At 42.2% G+C, this 18,685-nt stretch overlaps 1 protein-coding gene across 1 annotated transcript in view; it reads right to left on the bottom strand.

The window, feature by feature from the left end:
* Positions 1-18,685, bottom strand: part of WDFY4 (WDFY family member 4) — a 291,643-nt gene that overhangs the window by 217,924 nt on the left and 55,034 nt on the right. Inside the window, exon 13 of the mRNA XM_045878280.3 lies at positions 8,524-8,617. Within this exon, the coding sequence (XP_045734236.1) occupies positions 8,524-8,617 (94 nt within the window). The remainder of the gene's footprint in view (positions 1-8,523; positions 8,618-18,685) is intronic.

The following is an 18,685-nucleotide window of genomic DNA, read 5'->3' as shown; positions in this document are numbered from 1 at the left end:
GTACAGCCCGACGGGGACCAGAGACAGAAGGAAAAAATGCCAAAACTCACTTGCACTAAACAATTCCATCACTTTTACTTTGAGGAGTTCCTCCATGTGGGAATCTGCCCAGCCTCCTTGACTCCTTTCCCCAGATCTTTCTTCTGCCGCTCTCAGGGTCCCTCCCTGCATCCCACACCTCTGCTTTTCCTCTTGTCTCCTCCTCTCAGAACACAAAGGGAGCCTCTACCCACTTGCCTTGAATATTCCCTCTTCCAGAACCTGGATTATTTGGTAACTGCAGCCTTTTAATTTGGGGCAAAAGTTGGGGAGACAGTCTGTATGAAGCAAGATGCAAAAATAACATCACAATGTATTATTAATAAGAATTAAAAAGAAATGTCTACAATCTCCAGTTTTATTACCAGCAATTCACTTATTACTTTGAGGGCTTTTGGCTTTCTTTTTTCATTGTTGTTTGCTTTTTTCTTTTTTATCCACCAGAGAAGAGCTATTTAAAATCTAAATATGCAAAAAAGCAAAAAAAAAAAAAAAGTGAAAGTTTTCAAAAGGGAGAAATGCTGATCTTGTCTAATGATGCCACAAGTTTACTCCAAAATTGCTCAATACCCCATAATGGAGGAGGGAAAATTGATCGTCCTCATTATCACTGCAGCTCTGTCAATACCAATATTGCCTTGTTTTGAATAAAATGTGCTGTTTTTTTCAATGTTGGTTCCAGTAAAATGGGGTTTTAGTGAAAATATGAGCAGTAGCAGGAAACCAGTCTGGTTTCTCCCCCTACAAATGGATTGATTTTCCTAACGCATATTACTTCCAATGCAGGCTAGGGGATGGTGGTTCAATTAGGACGCCATGGTGAGCACGTGGGGTCACCAGGCTGACCGGCAGGCTGGACCTGCAAGGCAAATTATCACAGAGCGATTTGCGGGGCAGCCTTCAGGAGTTTTTTTTTTACTTTCTCTACTTAACAGTCGAGGCTTCAAGTCTATCCTTGTCCAGCTGTGGATGTTTGTTGTTCTTTATCTCTCCCCCACCCCGACCCCCCTGCTTTCTCTTCTGGTCCAGATTAATACAGTCCCAGAGCCTAGTGAGGGCTGGGTCCTGGTGGGGTGGGTCATTCCCAGGAGGCATGGGCTTTGGACACATAAGTCTACGGTGTGTCCTGACATAGATGTAAAAACCATCAGATGACCATGTCTGCTTCCCCCCAGATACTTAGAAAGAACCAGGCAGTTCTATTGAGCTACTCAAATTTGGATTAGTTGCTTATCCCAGTTTGGTTGAAATGTTCTTTGATGATTTTGGAAAAGAGATGGTGTAAGTTAAATGACCTCAGCTCTTCAGAAATAGCACAGGTAAACAGGGCCCACAGATGGGTTTCATTTGATAAGTTGTTATGGTTATTTTTGCTTACTTAGAATTAGTTCTTTCTATATATGGGTGTAAACTTTCCCTTTTGCCACAATCCCCATCAGCCTGATAGACTCATTTGCGGTATCCACATGGCCTTGTAGATGTGGGAGTTTGTGATTTTGGTTTATGTGTAAGAGGTCCGAGTCCCACTGAATCAGTAGAACCCATGTCTAAAAGCATGGCTTCCTTGATGCCCTTGAATAGATTTGCAACTAAGACTGAGATGCATGTGGGTGCCTGCTCCAAACCTTCTGCTTCCTTCACAAATCACATGCATATGATGTCTAATGCTATCTGGTAACAGAAGCCTAGGATCTTGTATTTATAAAGTATTTGTCTCTTTCCACCTTTACCTCATCCTTCCCTTTGGTCCACCCCCTGCTCCAGCCCTGGTAACATTCACTCCCTTTGACAAATGCGTCATGCCCTTCTTGACTGATGCCCAAAGCTGTCAACAGTCCTTTCCAGCCCCATCCCTTTACTGAACTCCTACTTATTATTCAAGAGACAAGTCACATGTTCTCTCACCTGAGAAATCTTTTCTGATTTTCCCAAATAGCACTGTCCATAATTCAATCATAAATACTACACTCTGATGGCTCACTCAGTAGATGATAGATAGATACATAGATAGATAGACATAAACAGATATCTTCCCGCCACCCCCTGTCCCCACCGCACTGTGAACTGCTGCCTGAGACAATGACTCTTCACCCTTGTTGCCCTTGCACCTGTCTCTGCCTCAAATGCAATAGTTGCCTACTAAGTGCAAGCACAAGGGCAGAAAGTATTCTAGAACATAGGAGGTACACCTAACCCAGAGGGCTGAGCATGCTCAGAAAAGGTGATGCACCAACTAAGTGTTGGAGGATAATGAGGAGAGAACCAGGCCAGCAGGAAAAATGGTCTTTCTGGGAGTGGGGACAGCACGTGCAAAGATGAAGGGGTACAAATGGGCACGGCCTTTCAGGGAAAAGCTGGAGAGCTCAGGCATAGTCTGGCTTTCCTTCTGTTTTACTGCCCCCTATTTAAGTGGAAGTGCCTTTAGGCAGGAAAAGTACCCTTCCCGACAGCCACAGGCCTCACCATTCCCTATTATTTCCACCTACACATTTATTTTACCTTATTGGCCCCAAGACATTGAGTTTGCAAGCCCTGTGATCTAGGCCAAATCTGAGTAGCTGAAACAGAGGTGTGGAGACTGGAAGTAGCCTACATCAGTCACAGAACTAATGATGGGAAAAGGGACTAGACACAAGGCCACCTGATAATTGGGCCAGAGGTCTTATACAACTTTAACTTCTACTCCATCATTCTACATCCATTGTGTTTTGCTTTTGATCCTTTTGGTCGTCATGTGAGATTATGTTTATTTGCTCTATTTAAGAGGCTACCCTAAAAAGTAAACTGGATTTTGACCAGGATTGGCATTTTCCCACTTAGGAACAATAGAAATTTGGGGGGATGGGGTTTCAGTGTGAAAGAGGATAGGATACCTAAAATTCAACATATTTGGAATTTCTAATGTGTCATAATTTAACAAAATGAGACTCCTACTTTACCCATTTCCTTGTTGGAGGAAATGGCTCTTTTCAAATAGCATACCCTTACACAATGCTACCCAGGGCTATTAATGCTGTCAATATTTTAGTTATTTGAAACCCATAGGATTAGTTCATTGTGTTTGAAATGCAGGCTAATTCCAGAAAATGGCACCCTTTTCCAAATGAAGACATGAATAAGTTAACAGACAAATGCAGCCCTAAGCCTGATCTTTTCTCCGTCCCATCAGACCAGATAAGACATTTCCATGGCAGGAGAATCTGGAACACACCCAACAGTGACTCGCAGTGCCGGCTGACTGTAGATCACACTGTCTCTGATGCTCAGGTCTGATCATGTTGTTGCTTTCCAATAGCCTCCCACGGCTACCACATCCATACAAGAAAAGCCACTTAGCACAGAGGCAGGAGGTCCAGGTGCCTGGCACCACGGGCATCTACTACCTAGCAACCGTGTTAACTCTGTCACTCAACTTCTACAAGTTTCAAGTCCTCATCAGCAAATGGGACTACTGATGCCTACCTTGCAGGGCTATTATAAAGATTAAGGGATAAAATGTTTGTAGAGTTTCTGGCAACTAGTGGCAGTAATTCCACCATTTAGCAAGTGTTTCCCATGGTGCAGGGTGTGTTCTGCTCACCATGCTAAGGACTCATTGCATTTAATCCTCACAATAATGCCTCAAGGATGATGTTATTACCCCCATACTACAGCAAAGGAAGTGAAGGATCACAGAGGCTCAATCATTTCCCGTTGCTCTGTGACTGTTAAGTGGCAGAGCTGAGATCTGATGAAATTCTGCTGTCTTCAGAGCCTAAACTCTGCCCTCATATAGCAGGTGTTCAGTAAAGACTGTAGTGCTTGTGATGATGATGGTGGTGATGATGATGATGATGGATGGTACCCCAATAAAGTTCAATTCTCTCAGCATGGTATTCAGTGCCCTTCCTGGTGTGGCTTTGACTGGACGCACTGCCTCTCTTACTCACATGGTCTATCCTAGCCCAGCTGAACTACTCGAAGTCCCCAAATGGACATCTTCACGTGGGCCTCTCTCTGTGGATGAGCTTCTTCTCTTCCCTCCCTCCTCCACCTGATCTGGCATGGGCATGTCTTTTCTTTACAGCCTGGCTCCAGTGTCCCTAACTCTCCATGGCTTTCCCTCCCCTCTGTCTCAAGGTCCAGTGGGCAAACCTCTGTTCTAGGCATCAGAGTGTGGTCTTACTGTCTTCTACACTCCTCTCCCTAGCCACCCTCAACTCAGACTGTGAGTTCCTGTAACCTTCATATCTGAATCCCCAGTGGCATCTAGAAGGTGCTGAGTAAAATTATTCACAAGTGCACATGGATCACACTGGTTGCTCGAACACAGTGTGAGCTCCACCTCTGCTAACCGGGATCTGGCTTCCCACCCTCTGAGTTACGGTTGTCCTGAGCACAAGTAAATACCCCTCTGCTAGGGACTAAATAAAGGCCACAATCCTGATGAAAGCAGAGCGATGCTGGGGACCAGAGAGCCCTCATAGGACCATCCCTACAGCAAGACCCTTGTGGCTGCTGAGTGTGCTAGAAAGGGAAAATGTCCTCTTTCCAATTAGTTGTTTCATTCTGAGGCCAACTCAGCTCCCAGAGAACTGAGCTAGACTCCGTTTCTGCCTCATGCTTAGGACAGCAACATTCACAGGTGAATTCCCACAGTCCAGTTTTAATACCAGTGATGACACAGCTGGGTTATCTTCCCAAGAGCAGCTCGTGGTGCTAGTGTTTTGGAGGGGGGGGAAGACACCTTTTGGTTGTAAGTAAACCAAATTTCATGTGGCCATAATTAGAAATAAATCAGACCACCCATATATGTAATTATTTAAGTTGTCCCTCCTGAAATGACATCTGTATCTTGGAAAGCCGTCAATTTCTCAAGCATCCATCAGGTAGGAAAGTGTTTAAGAGTGTAATGCTGGGAACCATCAGGACAACCTACAGGGCGATGAGGGGAACTCATATTCCATCTTCTTAGTAACACTGCCATCTACTGAAACTTCCTGCACCAAAGACGTGGTCCTGCAGTCCTTTTCATGCCAGCATTTTCCTGTGTGGTCTCATTTCTCATTTGATTTACCATTCTGTTGATTGTTATGAAGTTTCCCACCCCTCTTTCAGAAACTAATTACTGTAATTATTGAACTTTTAATAGCTGCTGATTGGGCATCTGCAGAAAATATTTGAGAAAATGCACCACTACATTTCATTTGCATTTTGAGAGACAGTGAGGGAGAATTAGACCTTTCCTAAATTACTTATTGTGACCTGAATAGAGAAAAAGAATCCTACCAGATGGAATTCTCATTTGCATATTTAATGTGTCCGATTACCATTCACAGAGGAGTGGAGTTCCACTCCATACACTAATGTGACAATGAACAGAGTTTATCTGAAACTCAGGTTCAGCCACACAGTTTCCATGCACTAGCAGCCGAGAGAGAGGCCACTCTCAGCTCTGCATCACTTCATCGGTCATCACTGCAGTGGAGTTTGGCACGACACGTCCACCGGCAACCATCTGGCTGCTAAGGCCTCCTAAACCACTGGCTTGGTTGTTCGCATTCCAAGTACACTTCATGGCTGGAAATATAGCTAAGGAAGCCAGACATCCTTACAACGAGGCTATTGCACCTGGAAAAATGTATAATGCCAAGAATTCATGACCTTACATTCTGCAAAAGCTGCAAAAGTAAGAGACCTGTTCACCAAACACACCTTGATCTGGGGCCTGGGAATGAGTTCCGGACCTCCCCTCACCAGCTCCATGACCGTAGGAAGTTACACAACTTTCTTGAGCCTCAAGCCCCTGTGATGTGGGGAGATTCTAGTGTGCTGGGATGAGCTGTTATGAATATTGATGAAACAACATGCCTGGCACAGAGGTAGTCGTAAGTGTGGATTAATGTCCAAAATGTTCCAGGCGGGCCCTGTCTTAAATACCAAGGTAAAGAAAGTCCCAGACTGAGACAACTCAATGACTAGAAGACATGTAAAGAACTAGAAGACACTTTATTTCAGGGTCAAATATTTTTATCTACCAGTTGATGCTTAAGACAAGTAGGTGCTGGTCTTAAAAGATGACCCCCAACAATTCCCTCTGTCCTCTACACATATGTAACCCCTCACATCAGTAGGGGAGGCATATGGCCCTTCCCACTGAGTCTAAGCTGAACCTGTGACTCACTTTGACCAACAGACCAATGCTGTGGAAGCCAGGCAATCTTGTTCAAGGCCTAAGCCTTTGGAGGGCCTGGCAGCTTACCCAAAGGAGCGCTGAGCTTCTATGTGGCCTGATGGAGAATTCACTTGGAGAGACACAGATAGAGGCCAGATGGAGAGGGTTACATGGAGGAGAACCCAGAATCCTATTATGACAGCTCAAACCAAGGCCCCGGACATCTGACCCAGCCCAGGAGCCCCCTGTCATTGGAGCCAGTCCTGGAGGTGCCAGCTGTGTGAGTAAAGAAGACATCTTAAATGGTCTAGCCCACCCAGCACCATGTGGTGCAGAGATGAGCTGTCCCTGCCACGCCTGTCTCTCGCCGTGAGAAAGAATGACATAGTTTGTTAACTGGGCAGCAGTTTGTTACACAGAAACAGTAACTAAAGAAGCGATCAAGCCCATTTTATTCCAGCCTACTGCTTTTCTCTAAATGTTGAAAAATATAAGTGCATTCCATTTCACTATGAGATGTGTGTCCCTATTCATTGGTTTGGTCATTACTTCATCATCACTTTCCAGCAAAGGAACAGGAACCAGAAAAAAGATTCCAGTTACAAAGGGACAAAGAGACATGGAACTAGGTCCATCCTTTTTTGCAACCCTGTATGAAATACTACAGAATTTCCTTGGTGAGAACAGTTCCCTTCCCTACACATCAAGGCTTTTGCTCCCCCGCTCCACTTCTCTCATTGATTTCGGCGAGCTTGCAACATTTTACTAGGTCACTGTCATTTTCAGGCTGTGATTAATAACACCACTAGTGTTCATTTCTTCCTAGAACATATCACTTCCTTTTTAAATTCTGGACAAAGTACAGCTGGATCTGCAACCCCTGCCCCTCATTCTTCCTATAGAAGATTCTGCTGTGCAGGGGAAAGACCAGGAGACCTGCCACCAGGCAGGACCACATTTAATACCAGGTCCACCAACTGGGAATCCTTAAGTCATTTAAATTATCTGAGCCTCTGTTTCTCCACTGGTGAAAATGGAGACAAATAATACTCCTGAGAAAACTGCTATGAGGACAAACTGTGAAAGTGTCCAGCGCCATGCCTGGTTGCTCAGTTCAAGTCATTTCCTTTCCATCTGCACTCATCAGAGTGTGCATTCTCCAGGTTTTCCTCAACAAGAATTGCCTTGTTCTGTTACTCAATCCTTTCACCCTGCAATGGAGCCCCTCATTCTGCCAGGACAGGAACTTGGGGGTTGTCTTTGAGTCTCCCTCTTCCCACTCCCTGGACCCGTTCATCTCTGGGTCCTGGGATTCTGTCTCTCCTCTCCTTCACACTTGCCCAGACACCACCCTAGCTGAGCTACCATCGATGTGGTACTACAGACATGGCTTCCTACCTGCTGTCCCCATTCCCAGGCCATTCCCCGTGCAATAAACAAACAGATATTTTGATACAAAAACCTGATAGAGTCATCCTCTACTCATTTGAGAGGCTTCTTGCTGCCCTTGGGATAAAACTCCATACTTAAGCAGGGCTCCAGCCTTCCTGTGCCTGCCCCATCTGGCACATTTCCCACTCCCCCCCCCCTTTGCTCCCACCCCAGCCGCCTGCAGCAGGCTCCTTCCTGCCTGGTTAATTGCTACTCATCTTTCAGGGCCCTGCTTAAATGTCACCATCTAGGAGATGGCTTCCCTGACCTCCACCCCTTCCTCTAAATTAGATTTAATCAGGTCTTCCCCCACCTCCATTCCATTATTCTTTCTCAGCATCCTATTTTTCCCCATTATTATCACTTGTCCCAATTTGTAATTGTATATTCATTGGTGAGCTTATTTCTTTAGTCTGTCTGCACTGGCACCATCTCTTGGTCCCCATGATGGACACAGGATCCATGGACAGTGTCCATCTTGTTAACCTGGCATGTCCTGTACGGAGCACTGAACCACGATCACAGCCAGCACTGCAGGATGGATGACTAGCTGGGGGGCAAAGGACCTCTGGCCCCACCAATGCCCAGCGCTGCCCTTAGTACCCAGGGATTGCCTCATGACGGTTGAGTCATTTCAGCTAGTTTTTGTTTGGCTGTTGCTTTTAGAAGGTCACTTCACCAGCAGAAATGACCTGTATCAAATGACCTTGGAAGGAAGAGTGGCAGAACTCAATCAAGGGTCACAGACATACTGAGTCTCCCCTGCAGAAGGTGCTTCACCAGGGTGGCTCACCTAAGGCAGAGTACTGAGGGCAAAGGCAAAAAAGAAGTCTGGCCAGAAGGAGCTTAAATGGTTGGTCATGTGAAAAAGACAAATACGTGTGTTCATCAACAAGTACCTGGGGGTGGTCTGCATGGTACAACCGAGGCAGCAGTCTCACCATGATGCACAGGACCCCGGGGTGCATGATCACAGCATCCCCTTCATCCACCCTGCAGAGAGAGGGGAGGCGGGATATCAGATTTGAGTTTTCTAGTCTCTTCTGCTTTTCACAAACCTTTCTGAATCTTTCTCAGACAGGCCATAATACACATCCTCAGTCTACCACTTATTATCTATAGAACTTTGAACTAATTAATCTGAGCCCAATTTTCCCAACTGTACAGTGGAACTCACAATACCATACTTCTCTCAGAGAGACACGGAATAATGCTTTTGGGCCCCGGGACACAGTGGCTGGCTCACAGTTGATATTCAACACAAGTTAGTTGCCTGGTCCTCTCCCTTTCCCTCCAGACATAAAGGAGAGGGAGAGGCTCTCATTTTACGTTGAACACATACACACAAGTGTTTCTTGATCCCTTCAAGATGGTATAAGCAATTCTACTCAGCCGTACCCACTGAATGCAACCCAAAACTCACACAGAACACATAAGTAGCTCTCTGATGACTCTGAAAAGTAAATGGTAGCAGAGAAGGAAACCAAACCCAAAGCACCATGCAACTGGCATTGAATTTCCTGGAGTGTCCCCCTCCAGAATTCCTTAGTATGGGCTCAGAGGGCATCTGAAAACAGAAATGTGCATCACATGCAGATGAGGACAGAACACCAAGAAAACGTATCTGTTTCTGGTCTGAGGAACAGAAGGGAGGCTCCTAGAGGTCACAGAGCATGGAGGAGAACCCTTGAGATTGTCGTTTTGGGTTCCTTCATTCTTTCTCAGCCAGCCTCCAGACAACCTCACAGCAGTAGCAGTGGCCAGGCAGGTGTCTGAATATCTGCGAGAAGATAATCCTTCTCTCTAACCAGAAGAACTATGGTTCCAGGAGTGTAGGCAAAATCTCCATTGCCCTTGTCTCTCTTTTTCCTTTCCCTGCTTGGCACCAGAAGCAGATGCAGCGGTAGGAAGTACATGGCAAGGCAGGGAAACTAAAGCCTCAGCTTCCTAGACAGAGGAGAAGGAAGAGGCCCCTGGGAGCCATAAAGTGTCGGGGAGACAAGGAAGAGGAGGAGGCTTAATAAAGTGAGACTCTGTATCAACCTCTGGGTTTAATTCTGAGCTGCATGTGTGGATCTGACCCTAAACCATATTCCAAAGGCTTTGAGAACTGAACTCAAGGGTAAAGCACCACCTGAGACTGGCTACTTCATGGGGCAAATAGAGAATAGATAAAATCTCACTGCCAAGTCTGTGACACCAAACTAATACTGGAAACATGGTCCACAGAAGGTGGGCAAGAACTTGCAGACTGAACCTAACCTGGTCGATTGCCTGGTAAAACAAAATAATTAACATTCTCCAGATGTCAACAAGAGCCAGAGTTCATAAAATTCAAAATGTCCAGGACACAATCTGAAATTACTTAGCATAGAACAAATCAGGGAAGTCTCAATATCTCACACAGAAAAAGATAATCAACAGATGTCAAGCCTGAGATGACGCAGAGTTGGAACTATCAGACAAAAACTTTATTTTTTTTAATCAGACAAAAACTTTAAATCAGCTGTTTAACCACACTCTAAGGAATAAGGGTGAATATTATTGAAATGAATGAAAACCTAGGAAGTCTCAGTAAAGAAATGGGAGCAATAAAAAAGAACCAAATGGAAATTTAAGAACTGAAGATACAATAACAAATTTAAAAATCTCACTGAATGAGAACAATGAAAGAATGAGATGAGAGAATCCATGAATTTAAGGACAGATCAATAGAAATTGCCAAAACTGAACAACAAAAAGGAAAAAGATTTTTTAAAATGTAAGAAATCCTCAAGCTCATGTGTAACAATACTAAAAGATCTAACATCCCATTGTAGGAGTTCCAGAAGAAGAGGATGAAGAGGCAGTGTAAAAAAAAAAAAAATGTTCAGGAAGGTTTTAGCCATTATTTCTTTAAATTTCATGTATATAGAACCTTAAAGATTCAAGAAGCTTAGCAAAGAAAGGAAGAAAGAAAGACCTATATAAAAGGAAAAACATACAATATTTGTGGGTTGGAAGATGTAATATAGTTGTCTCAATTCTCCTCAAATTCATCTATAGATTTAATGCAATTCTAATCAAGATCCCAACAGTTTTTGTAGATGTAGGCAAGCTGATCATTATATTTACATATACTAGAACAACTAGAGGCAAAGGAACTAAAATAATCAAAGCAACTTTAGAAAGGGAGAATACATTTGGAGGACTCACATTTGCTGGTTTTATGGCTTATTACAAAGCTACAGTGATCAAAACAGTATTAGTGAAGGGCTAGACACACAGATCAATGGAACAGAATAGTGTCCAGGAAAAGACCTACACAAATATGGCCAATTGATTTTTCACAAAGGTACAAAAATAATTCAATGGAAAAGGATAATATTTTCAACAAATGGCATAAGAGAAATTAGAGGTCCAAATGCAAAAAAATATATTTTGACTTAAACTTCACACCCTGCAGGAAAAGAAATTCAAAATGGATCACAGACATATACAACTTTTAAAAGAAAACACAGGAGAAAATCTTGGTGACCCTAAGCTAGGCAAAGAGTTCTTAGACATGATACCAAAAGCCCAATAAAAGAAAACATTAATAAATTGTACTGCATCAAAATTAAAGATTTTCATTCTGTGAAAGTCACTTTAAAGATGGAAAGACAGGGGCGCCTGGGTGGCTCAGTCGTTGAGTGTCTGCCTTCGGCTTAGGTCATGATCCCAGGGTCCTGGGATCAAGCCCCGCATCGGGCTCCCTGCTCGCAGAAGCCTGCTTCTCCCTCCCCCACTCCCCCTGCTTGTGTTCCCTCTCTCACTGTCTCTCTCTCTCTGTCAAATAAATAAATAAAATCTTAAAAAAAAAAAAAAAGACGGAAAGACAAGCTACAGATGGAGAAAATCCTGGCATCCATACAATGGAGTACTACTCAGCAATAAAAATGCATGAACAACTCATACAAAAAACTGGATGGATCTCAAAGGCCTTATGCCGAATGGAAAAGGCTAGCCTCAAAAGATTTCACATTGTATACCTGCATTTATATGGTATTCTGGAAAAGACAAAATTATAAAGACATATCAGTGGTTGCCAGGGGCTAGGGGTAGAGAAAGAATTTGACTATCAAGGGGCAACATTTAGGAACTATTTGAGGTGATGGGACTATTCTGTGTCCTGATGGCTCGAAATTAAATGAATGAAAACCCATAGAGCTTTACAGCAAAAAAGGGACTTATACAGTGTATAAATTCAAAAATTAATAATAAAAATAAAAACAAACACACAAAAAACCCATAAATCTAAGGGCACCTAGATGTCTCAGTCATTAAGCGTCTGCCTTCCGCTCAGGTCATGATCCTAGGATCCTGGGATCGAGCTCTGCTTTGGGCTCCCTGCTCAGTGGGAAGCCTGCTTCTCCCTCTCCCACTGCCCCCTGCTTATGTTCCCTCTCTCGCTGTCTCTCTCTCTCTCTCTCTGTCAAATAAATAAATAAAATCTTAAAAAAAAAAAAAGGCTTAAAACCCATAAATCTAATCCCAATTACAAACAGCTGATTTTCAAACATCATGCCCATAGCACTATTCTTACAACCCATGGTCAGATTGTCCTAGGCACCACCAGCCTTAAAAGGATGGCTAAGGTGCCAGGAGTGAATGCATTGGTGTTAATTTATTCAATTCAAATGAACAAATATTTATTGACCTAACTATTTGCCAGGCACTTTGGATACATCTATAAATTAAACAAACTGAAGCCCATACCCAGGATGTGAGAGGAGGAGTGTAGATAATAAAGATAAACATAATAAATATGTAAATTATAAATAACAAGTTATTATTGTGTAATGCATACTACATTATTATAATATAGTATAATGTATTAATATAATATTACCATGAATAAGTAAATTACATATTATGTAAGTGCCATTGCAAGAAAAAATTCGAGCAGAGAAAGAATGAAGAGTGCTAGGGTGGAGGAAGGAAGCAATCTGCAATTTTAATTTGGGTGGCAGAGCTGGCCTCCTTGAGAAGGTGACAATTGGGCAGACTTGAAAGAGGGAGGCAGATATCTGAGGGAAAAGCATTTCAAGCAAAGGGAACAGCCAATGCAAAAGGCCCTAAGGTGGGAGTATGTCCAGCATGTTCAGGAAACAACAAGGAAGCCTGTATTATTACCTTGATACCAAAGCTACACAAAGAAAAAGAGAAAAGAAAACTACAGACAATATCCCTAATGAATATACATGCAAAAATCCTCAACAACATACTAGCAAACCAAATCTAAGAGCATATTTAAAGAATTACACACTATGATCAAGTGGGGTTTATCCCAAGAATACAAGGGTATGAGTGAGTCAACATAAGAAAATCAGTCAAGGTAATACACTATATTAGAAGACAAAGGGAAGAAAACAAAGGATTGTCTCAACTGATGCAGAAAAAGTATTTGACAATATTGAATACCCTTTCATGATAAAAATACTCAGAAAACTACAAATTGATAGGAACTTTCTCAACATGATAGAAGGCATTTATAAAAAGACCACAGCTAACATATGCAATGATAAAAGCTGGTCCTCAAATTCATATGGAATTGCAAGGAACTCTAAATAGCCAAAACAATATTTAAAATGAAGAACAAAGTTGGACTACTCCCACTTCTTGAGTTCAAAACTTACTACAATGTTACAGTAATCAAAACAGTGTGGTACTGGCTTGAGGACAGACACATAGTCCAGTGGACTAGAATTGAGAGTCCTCCACAAGAATGCTAAGATCATTCAGTGGGGAAAGAACAGAGTCATCAGTACATGGTGCTGAGAGAAGTGCATAGCCACATGCAAAAGAATGAAGTTGAACCCTGGCCTCACACCATATAACGGATCAATAACCTAAACATAAGAGCTAAAACTGAGGAGCCTGCTTCTCCCTTTGCTCCACCCCCTGCTCATGCGCACGCGCACATGCTCCCTCCCGCCCTCTCTCTCTCTCTCTCTCTCTCTCTGTCTCTCAAAGAAATAAAATCTTAAAAAAAAAAAAAGCGACAAGAAACCATAGTCCTCCCTTATCTGCCGGGATGCCTAAAACTTCAGAGAGTACCAAACCCTGTATATCCTGTTTTTTTTCCCTATGCATACATACCTATGAGAAAGTTTAATTCATAAATTAGGCACAGTAAGAGATTAATAGCAACTAATAATAAATAGAAAAATTCTAACAATATGCCGTAACAAAAGTTACATGAATTTGGTCTCTCTGTCTCTCCAAATATCTTCTTGGACTGTACTCACCCTTCTTGTGGTGACGGAGGTGACAAAATACCTAGAGATGGAGTGACGTGGATGACGCAGGCATGTGACGCCGCGTTAGGCTACTACTGGCCTGCTGACGATTCATCAGAAGGAGGATCCCCTCCTTCCAGACCATGGTTGGCTGCCAGAAGCGAAACTGCCAAAAATGAAACCTCAGATGGCGGTCGCAGCCGACTAATGCACTGCGATTTAAGAGAAAGCTCCCTGCAAAGCCGCAGCTCCACAGAAGGGAGGACAGGCTTTGGGCAGATGCTTCCTGCCCAGCTGGGTTCTCACACCTGAGATGCACACCCAACACCCAATGTACTCACATGCACTTGCACACACACAAGTACCCACTCACGTGTGCATGCGCACGCACACACCACACTGTGGCCTGACCCACTCCTCTCTCCACCTTCACCTCCAGGCCCTCACTGCGGATCGGCTGGCCAAGAAGGATGACATCCATCTCAGGTAACAGGGCCTGGTAAATACCAGAGAAGGTCCTCATATGATTATCACGACCGCAGCTACCATTTATTAAATTCCATTGAATGACATTGGGGGGGGTGCAGTTTGAGTGTGGGGTGTGTGTGCGTGTGTGTAGAGGGGTGTGAGGGATGTGGTGTGTGGGTGTCCTGTGTGGTGTATGTATGTGTGGTATGTCTGTGTGTTTGTGTAAAGGTCTATGGGGGATGTGGTGTAGGGGTGTTCGGTATGGTGTGTGTGTGGGGGGGGGTGTACAGTTCATTGAGATTATGTATTCTGTATCTTGGACATTGCATATGTATTTGGGCAATTCCCTAATATATAACTTCCATTTTGTGAACAAGGTTACTTAAATCATAGTTGTTATAAGAATTAATGCTTGTGGAGAACTCAGCACAGCATCCGGCACACAAGTACTTGGGAGACAACAACTGTGATCACAATGACTAGCACCATTCTCATCTCCAGCCCTCACCTCAAAACAAGGTGGATACTTTAATTACCACTGTCTTCAAATCAGGAAAGAGAGATAAAGCAACAGGCCCAAGGAACATGGCCACTAAGGCATAGAGCATTTGGCCCGAGTCCAAGGCCCACAGCCTACACCCCCTCCTCCCTGGAGAGCAAGGCCCACTTTGCACAGACCAGGCTGAGCCAAGGTACTTGTGCAAGAAGATGCCAAGTGTTCATGGTAGGTGAGGTTGAGCACCCTGTCCCCCATTCCTAGCCCACCGCCCTGCCTTTATTCCCCAGATTCTCTCATGAGAGGCTAGGGTTTCACTGATTCTCTAACCATTAGGAAAGGTCGAGGGTGATGTATTTCTTTTAATGAGGAAAAAATTGCTCTATTTATGAAATCTGAGTCTTATACATTTAAAAATTACTCATCGTGAAACCAAGATGACATCTGACACAGGATTCATCCGTAAAGAATTCAGGCTAATGCCATCTATAGGTTAGAGACCAGCTTTAAACTGTAAACTATTGTGTCAGAACTTTTGGAAAATCATCACCATTATTGTGGGAGTTTCCAGAAGAAGCAGGAAGAACACACACACACACACACACACACACAGGTTTTGAAAATAGACCTGGGATCAGAATCCAATTCTATTGTTTACTTACTAAATGTGTGACTTTGGCCATGCTACTTACCCTTTCTTAGCCTTGGTTTCTTTATTAGTAAAGTTCTAGGATTGGGAGGGAATTAAATGAATAGAAGTGTTTAGTGCTTAGCTCCCAGAGATGTTTGAAAAATGACTATTGCTTCTCATCACTCAATCCACTTACTAATGTCTTCTGGTGCTGACAACTATTTCCCTGCCCTCTAAGAGCTGGTAGAATAAGGCTCAATGCTGAGCTACCAAGTTGACCTGCATGCTCTCCAGGTGGCCAGGGTAGAGGCCTCCTCAAGGATGCCCTCCCCCAGGACAGAAAGATCAGGGAGCCTCAGAAAGGGAATTCTCCCCAAGATAAAGCAAGAGGAGAAGGGCCTGAAATCTGGTCAAGGCCTGGCTCACAAAGTGCAGCTGTGGTACCATTGCAGTGAGAAATGTCACAATCTTGAGAAAGAAGAGCAAAGCAGGAGGCATCATGCTACCTGATTTCAAATGGTATTACAAAAGATAGAGTAATCAAAATAGTACAGCATTGGCATAAGATACATAGATTAATGGAACAGAATAGAGATACCATATCAACCCACATATATGTGGTCAATTAATTTATGACAAAGGAGCCAAGACTATATAGTGAGGAAAGGACAGTCTTTTCAATGAATGGTGTTGAGAAAAAACTAGACAGCCACACACAAAAGGATGAAACCAGACCACTGCCTTACACCATACACAAAAATGAACCCAAAATGGATTAAAGACTTGATATGAACATAAGACCTGAAGCCATAAAGCTCATAGAAGAAAACATAGGTGGTAATCTCCTTGACATTGGTCTTGGCAATGATTTTATGGATTTGACACAAAAAGTAAAAACAACAAAAGCAAAAATGAACCAGTAGAACTACATCAAATTAAAAAGCTTCCATACAGCAAAGGAAACCATCAGTGAAATGAAAAGGCAACCTATAGAATGGGAGAAAATATTTGCAAATTGTATGTATGATAAAGGGTCAATACCCAAAATATATAAAGAACTCATACAACTCAATACCAAAAAAATCCAATCAAAAATGGGCAGAATGGGGCACCTGGGTGGCTCAGTTGGTTAAGCATCTGCCTTTGGCTCAGGTCATGATCCCAGTGTCCTGGGATAAAGCCCCGCATTGGGCACCTTGCTCAGCAGGAGCCTGCTTCTCCCTCTCCTTCTGCCTTCTGCTCCCCCTGCTTGTGCGTTCTCTCTCTCCTCTGGTGTCAAATAATAAAATCTTTTAAAAAAATGGTCAGAACATCTGAAAAGACATCTTTCCAAAGAAGATATATGGGTGATAAAAAGGTTTTCTACATCACTAATCATTCAGGAAATGCAAATCAAAACCACAATGAGCCCCCACCACAACACCTGTTAGAATGGCTATCATCAAAAAGATAAGAAATAACAAGTGTTGGTGATGAACACTCATGCACTGTCAGTGGGAATGTAAATTGGTAGAGCCATTATGGAAAACAATATGAAGATTCCTCGAAAAATTAAAAATAGAGCTACCATATGATCCAGCAATTCTGAGTATTTATCTGAAGAGAATGAAAACACCAACTTAAAAAAATACATGCACCCCTATGTTTATTGCAGCATTCTTTATAATAGCCAAGATACAGAAACAAACTAAGTGACCATCGATGAATGAATGGATGAAGATGTGGTATATATACACAATGGACTATTATTCAGCCATAAAAAAAGAAGGAAACCTTGTCATTTGTGACAACATGGATGGACCTTGAGGGCATTATGCTAGGTGAAATAGTTCAGAGAAAGGCAAATACCATATGATCTCACTTATATGTGAAATCTAAAAAAAAAGAGCTCATAGATACAGAGAATAGATTGGTGGTTGCCAGAAGCAGGGGATAGAGGGTTGGCAAAATAAATGAATGGAGTGAAAAGTTACAAATTTCCAGTTTTAAAATAAATAAGTCATGGGAACATAAGGTAGAGCATGGTGACTACAGTTAATAATACTATATTGCATATGTGAAAGTTGCAAAGAGAATAAATCTTAAAAGCTCTTACCACAAGAAAAAAAATTGTAACTAGTGTGGTGATGAGTGTTAATAACTAGACTTACTGTGGTAATCATTTCCCAATATATACAAATATTGAGGGGTGTCTGGGTGGCTCAGTCAGTTGAGTGTCCAACTCTTGGTTTCGGCTCAGGTCATGACCTCATGGGTTGTGAGATCAAGGCCCACGTCGAGCTCCACACTCAGTGAGGAGTCTGCCTGAGATTCTCTCCCTCTGCCCCTCACCCCACTTGAGGGTTTTCTCTCTCTCTCTCTCAAATAAATAAAGTCTTTAAAATATATATAGATAGATATTGAATCACTATGTTTTATACCTGAAAGTAATATAATGTTATATGTCAATTATACCTTAACAAAAAAATACATGAATAAATGCCTTATTTGATGGATTAGTTAAAATTAGATTTAGATTAGATTGATGGCAATTAATTTAGCCCCGCATTACAATTAGACTAATTGATGGACTAAAATTAATATTGGGCAACAGTAATATATACATTAGAAAGACAAGTATACATTTAAGAGTTAAATTAAGTGCTTACATATTACATATGTAACACATATGTATTGGAAAGATGTTAAAGATAAATAGCAATAGTAAACAGAGTAAATAGTTAGACATTATGAGGATGACTGTTAAATTATTTTAGGGTAACCACTAGAAGGGTAAACCACTGAAAGACTAACAGAGTATAAGATCCAAATTAGTCAATGGGAAAAATTAAATTTAAAAATTAAAATTCTAATAATTCAAAAGAAGACAAGGAAAAAATCAAAAGAAAAAGTGGGACAATAGAAAATACAAAAGAGCAAAGTAGAAATCATTCCAAACATATTAATAATTATAAAAATGTAAACAAAGCACATGCTTCAGCAACCAAAAAATACCATGCTGGGTTAAATGATAAAGTAAAGTGAAAACAAAACTAGCTCTTTAGTGTTGACAAAAGAAACACCTAAACCATTAGGATCCAGAAAGCTTGAAAGAAAAGACTTTTAAAAAAAATTCCAGGCACATACTAACTAAAAGAAAGCTGGTGTAGCCTTATTATGATTAAACAACATTGTTTTTATGGCAAAATGTATTATTAGAGATAAAG

The sequence above is a fragment of the Mirounga angustirostris genome, unplaced genomic scaffold (genome assembly GCF_029215605.1).
Source record: "Mirounga angustirostris isolate CCGP_5_RB_7025 unplaced genomic scaffold, mMirAng1.0.hap1 SCAF_6, whole genome shotgun sequence".
NCBI lineage: Eukaryota > Metazoa > Chordata > Mammalia > Carnivora > Phocidae > Mirounga > Mirounga angustirostris.
This window is presented reverse-complemented; position numbering and strand designations above follow the sequence as displayed.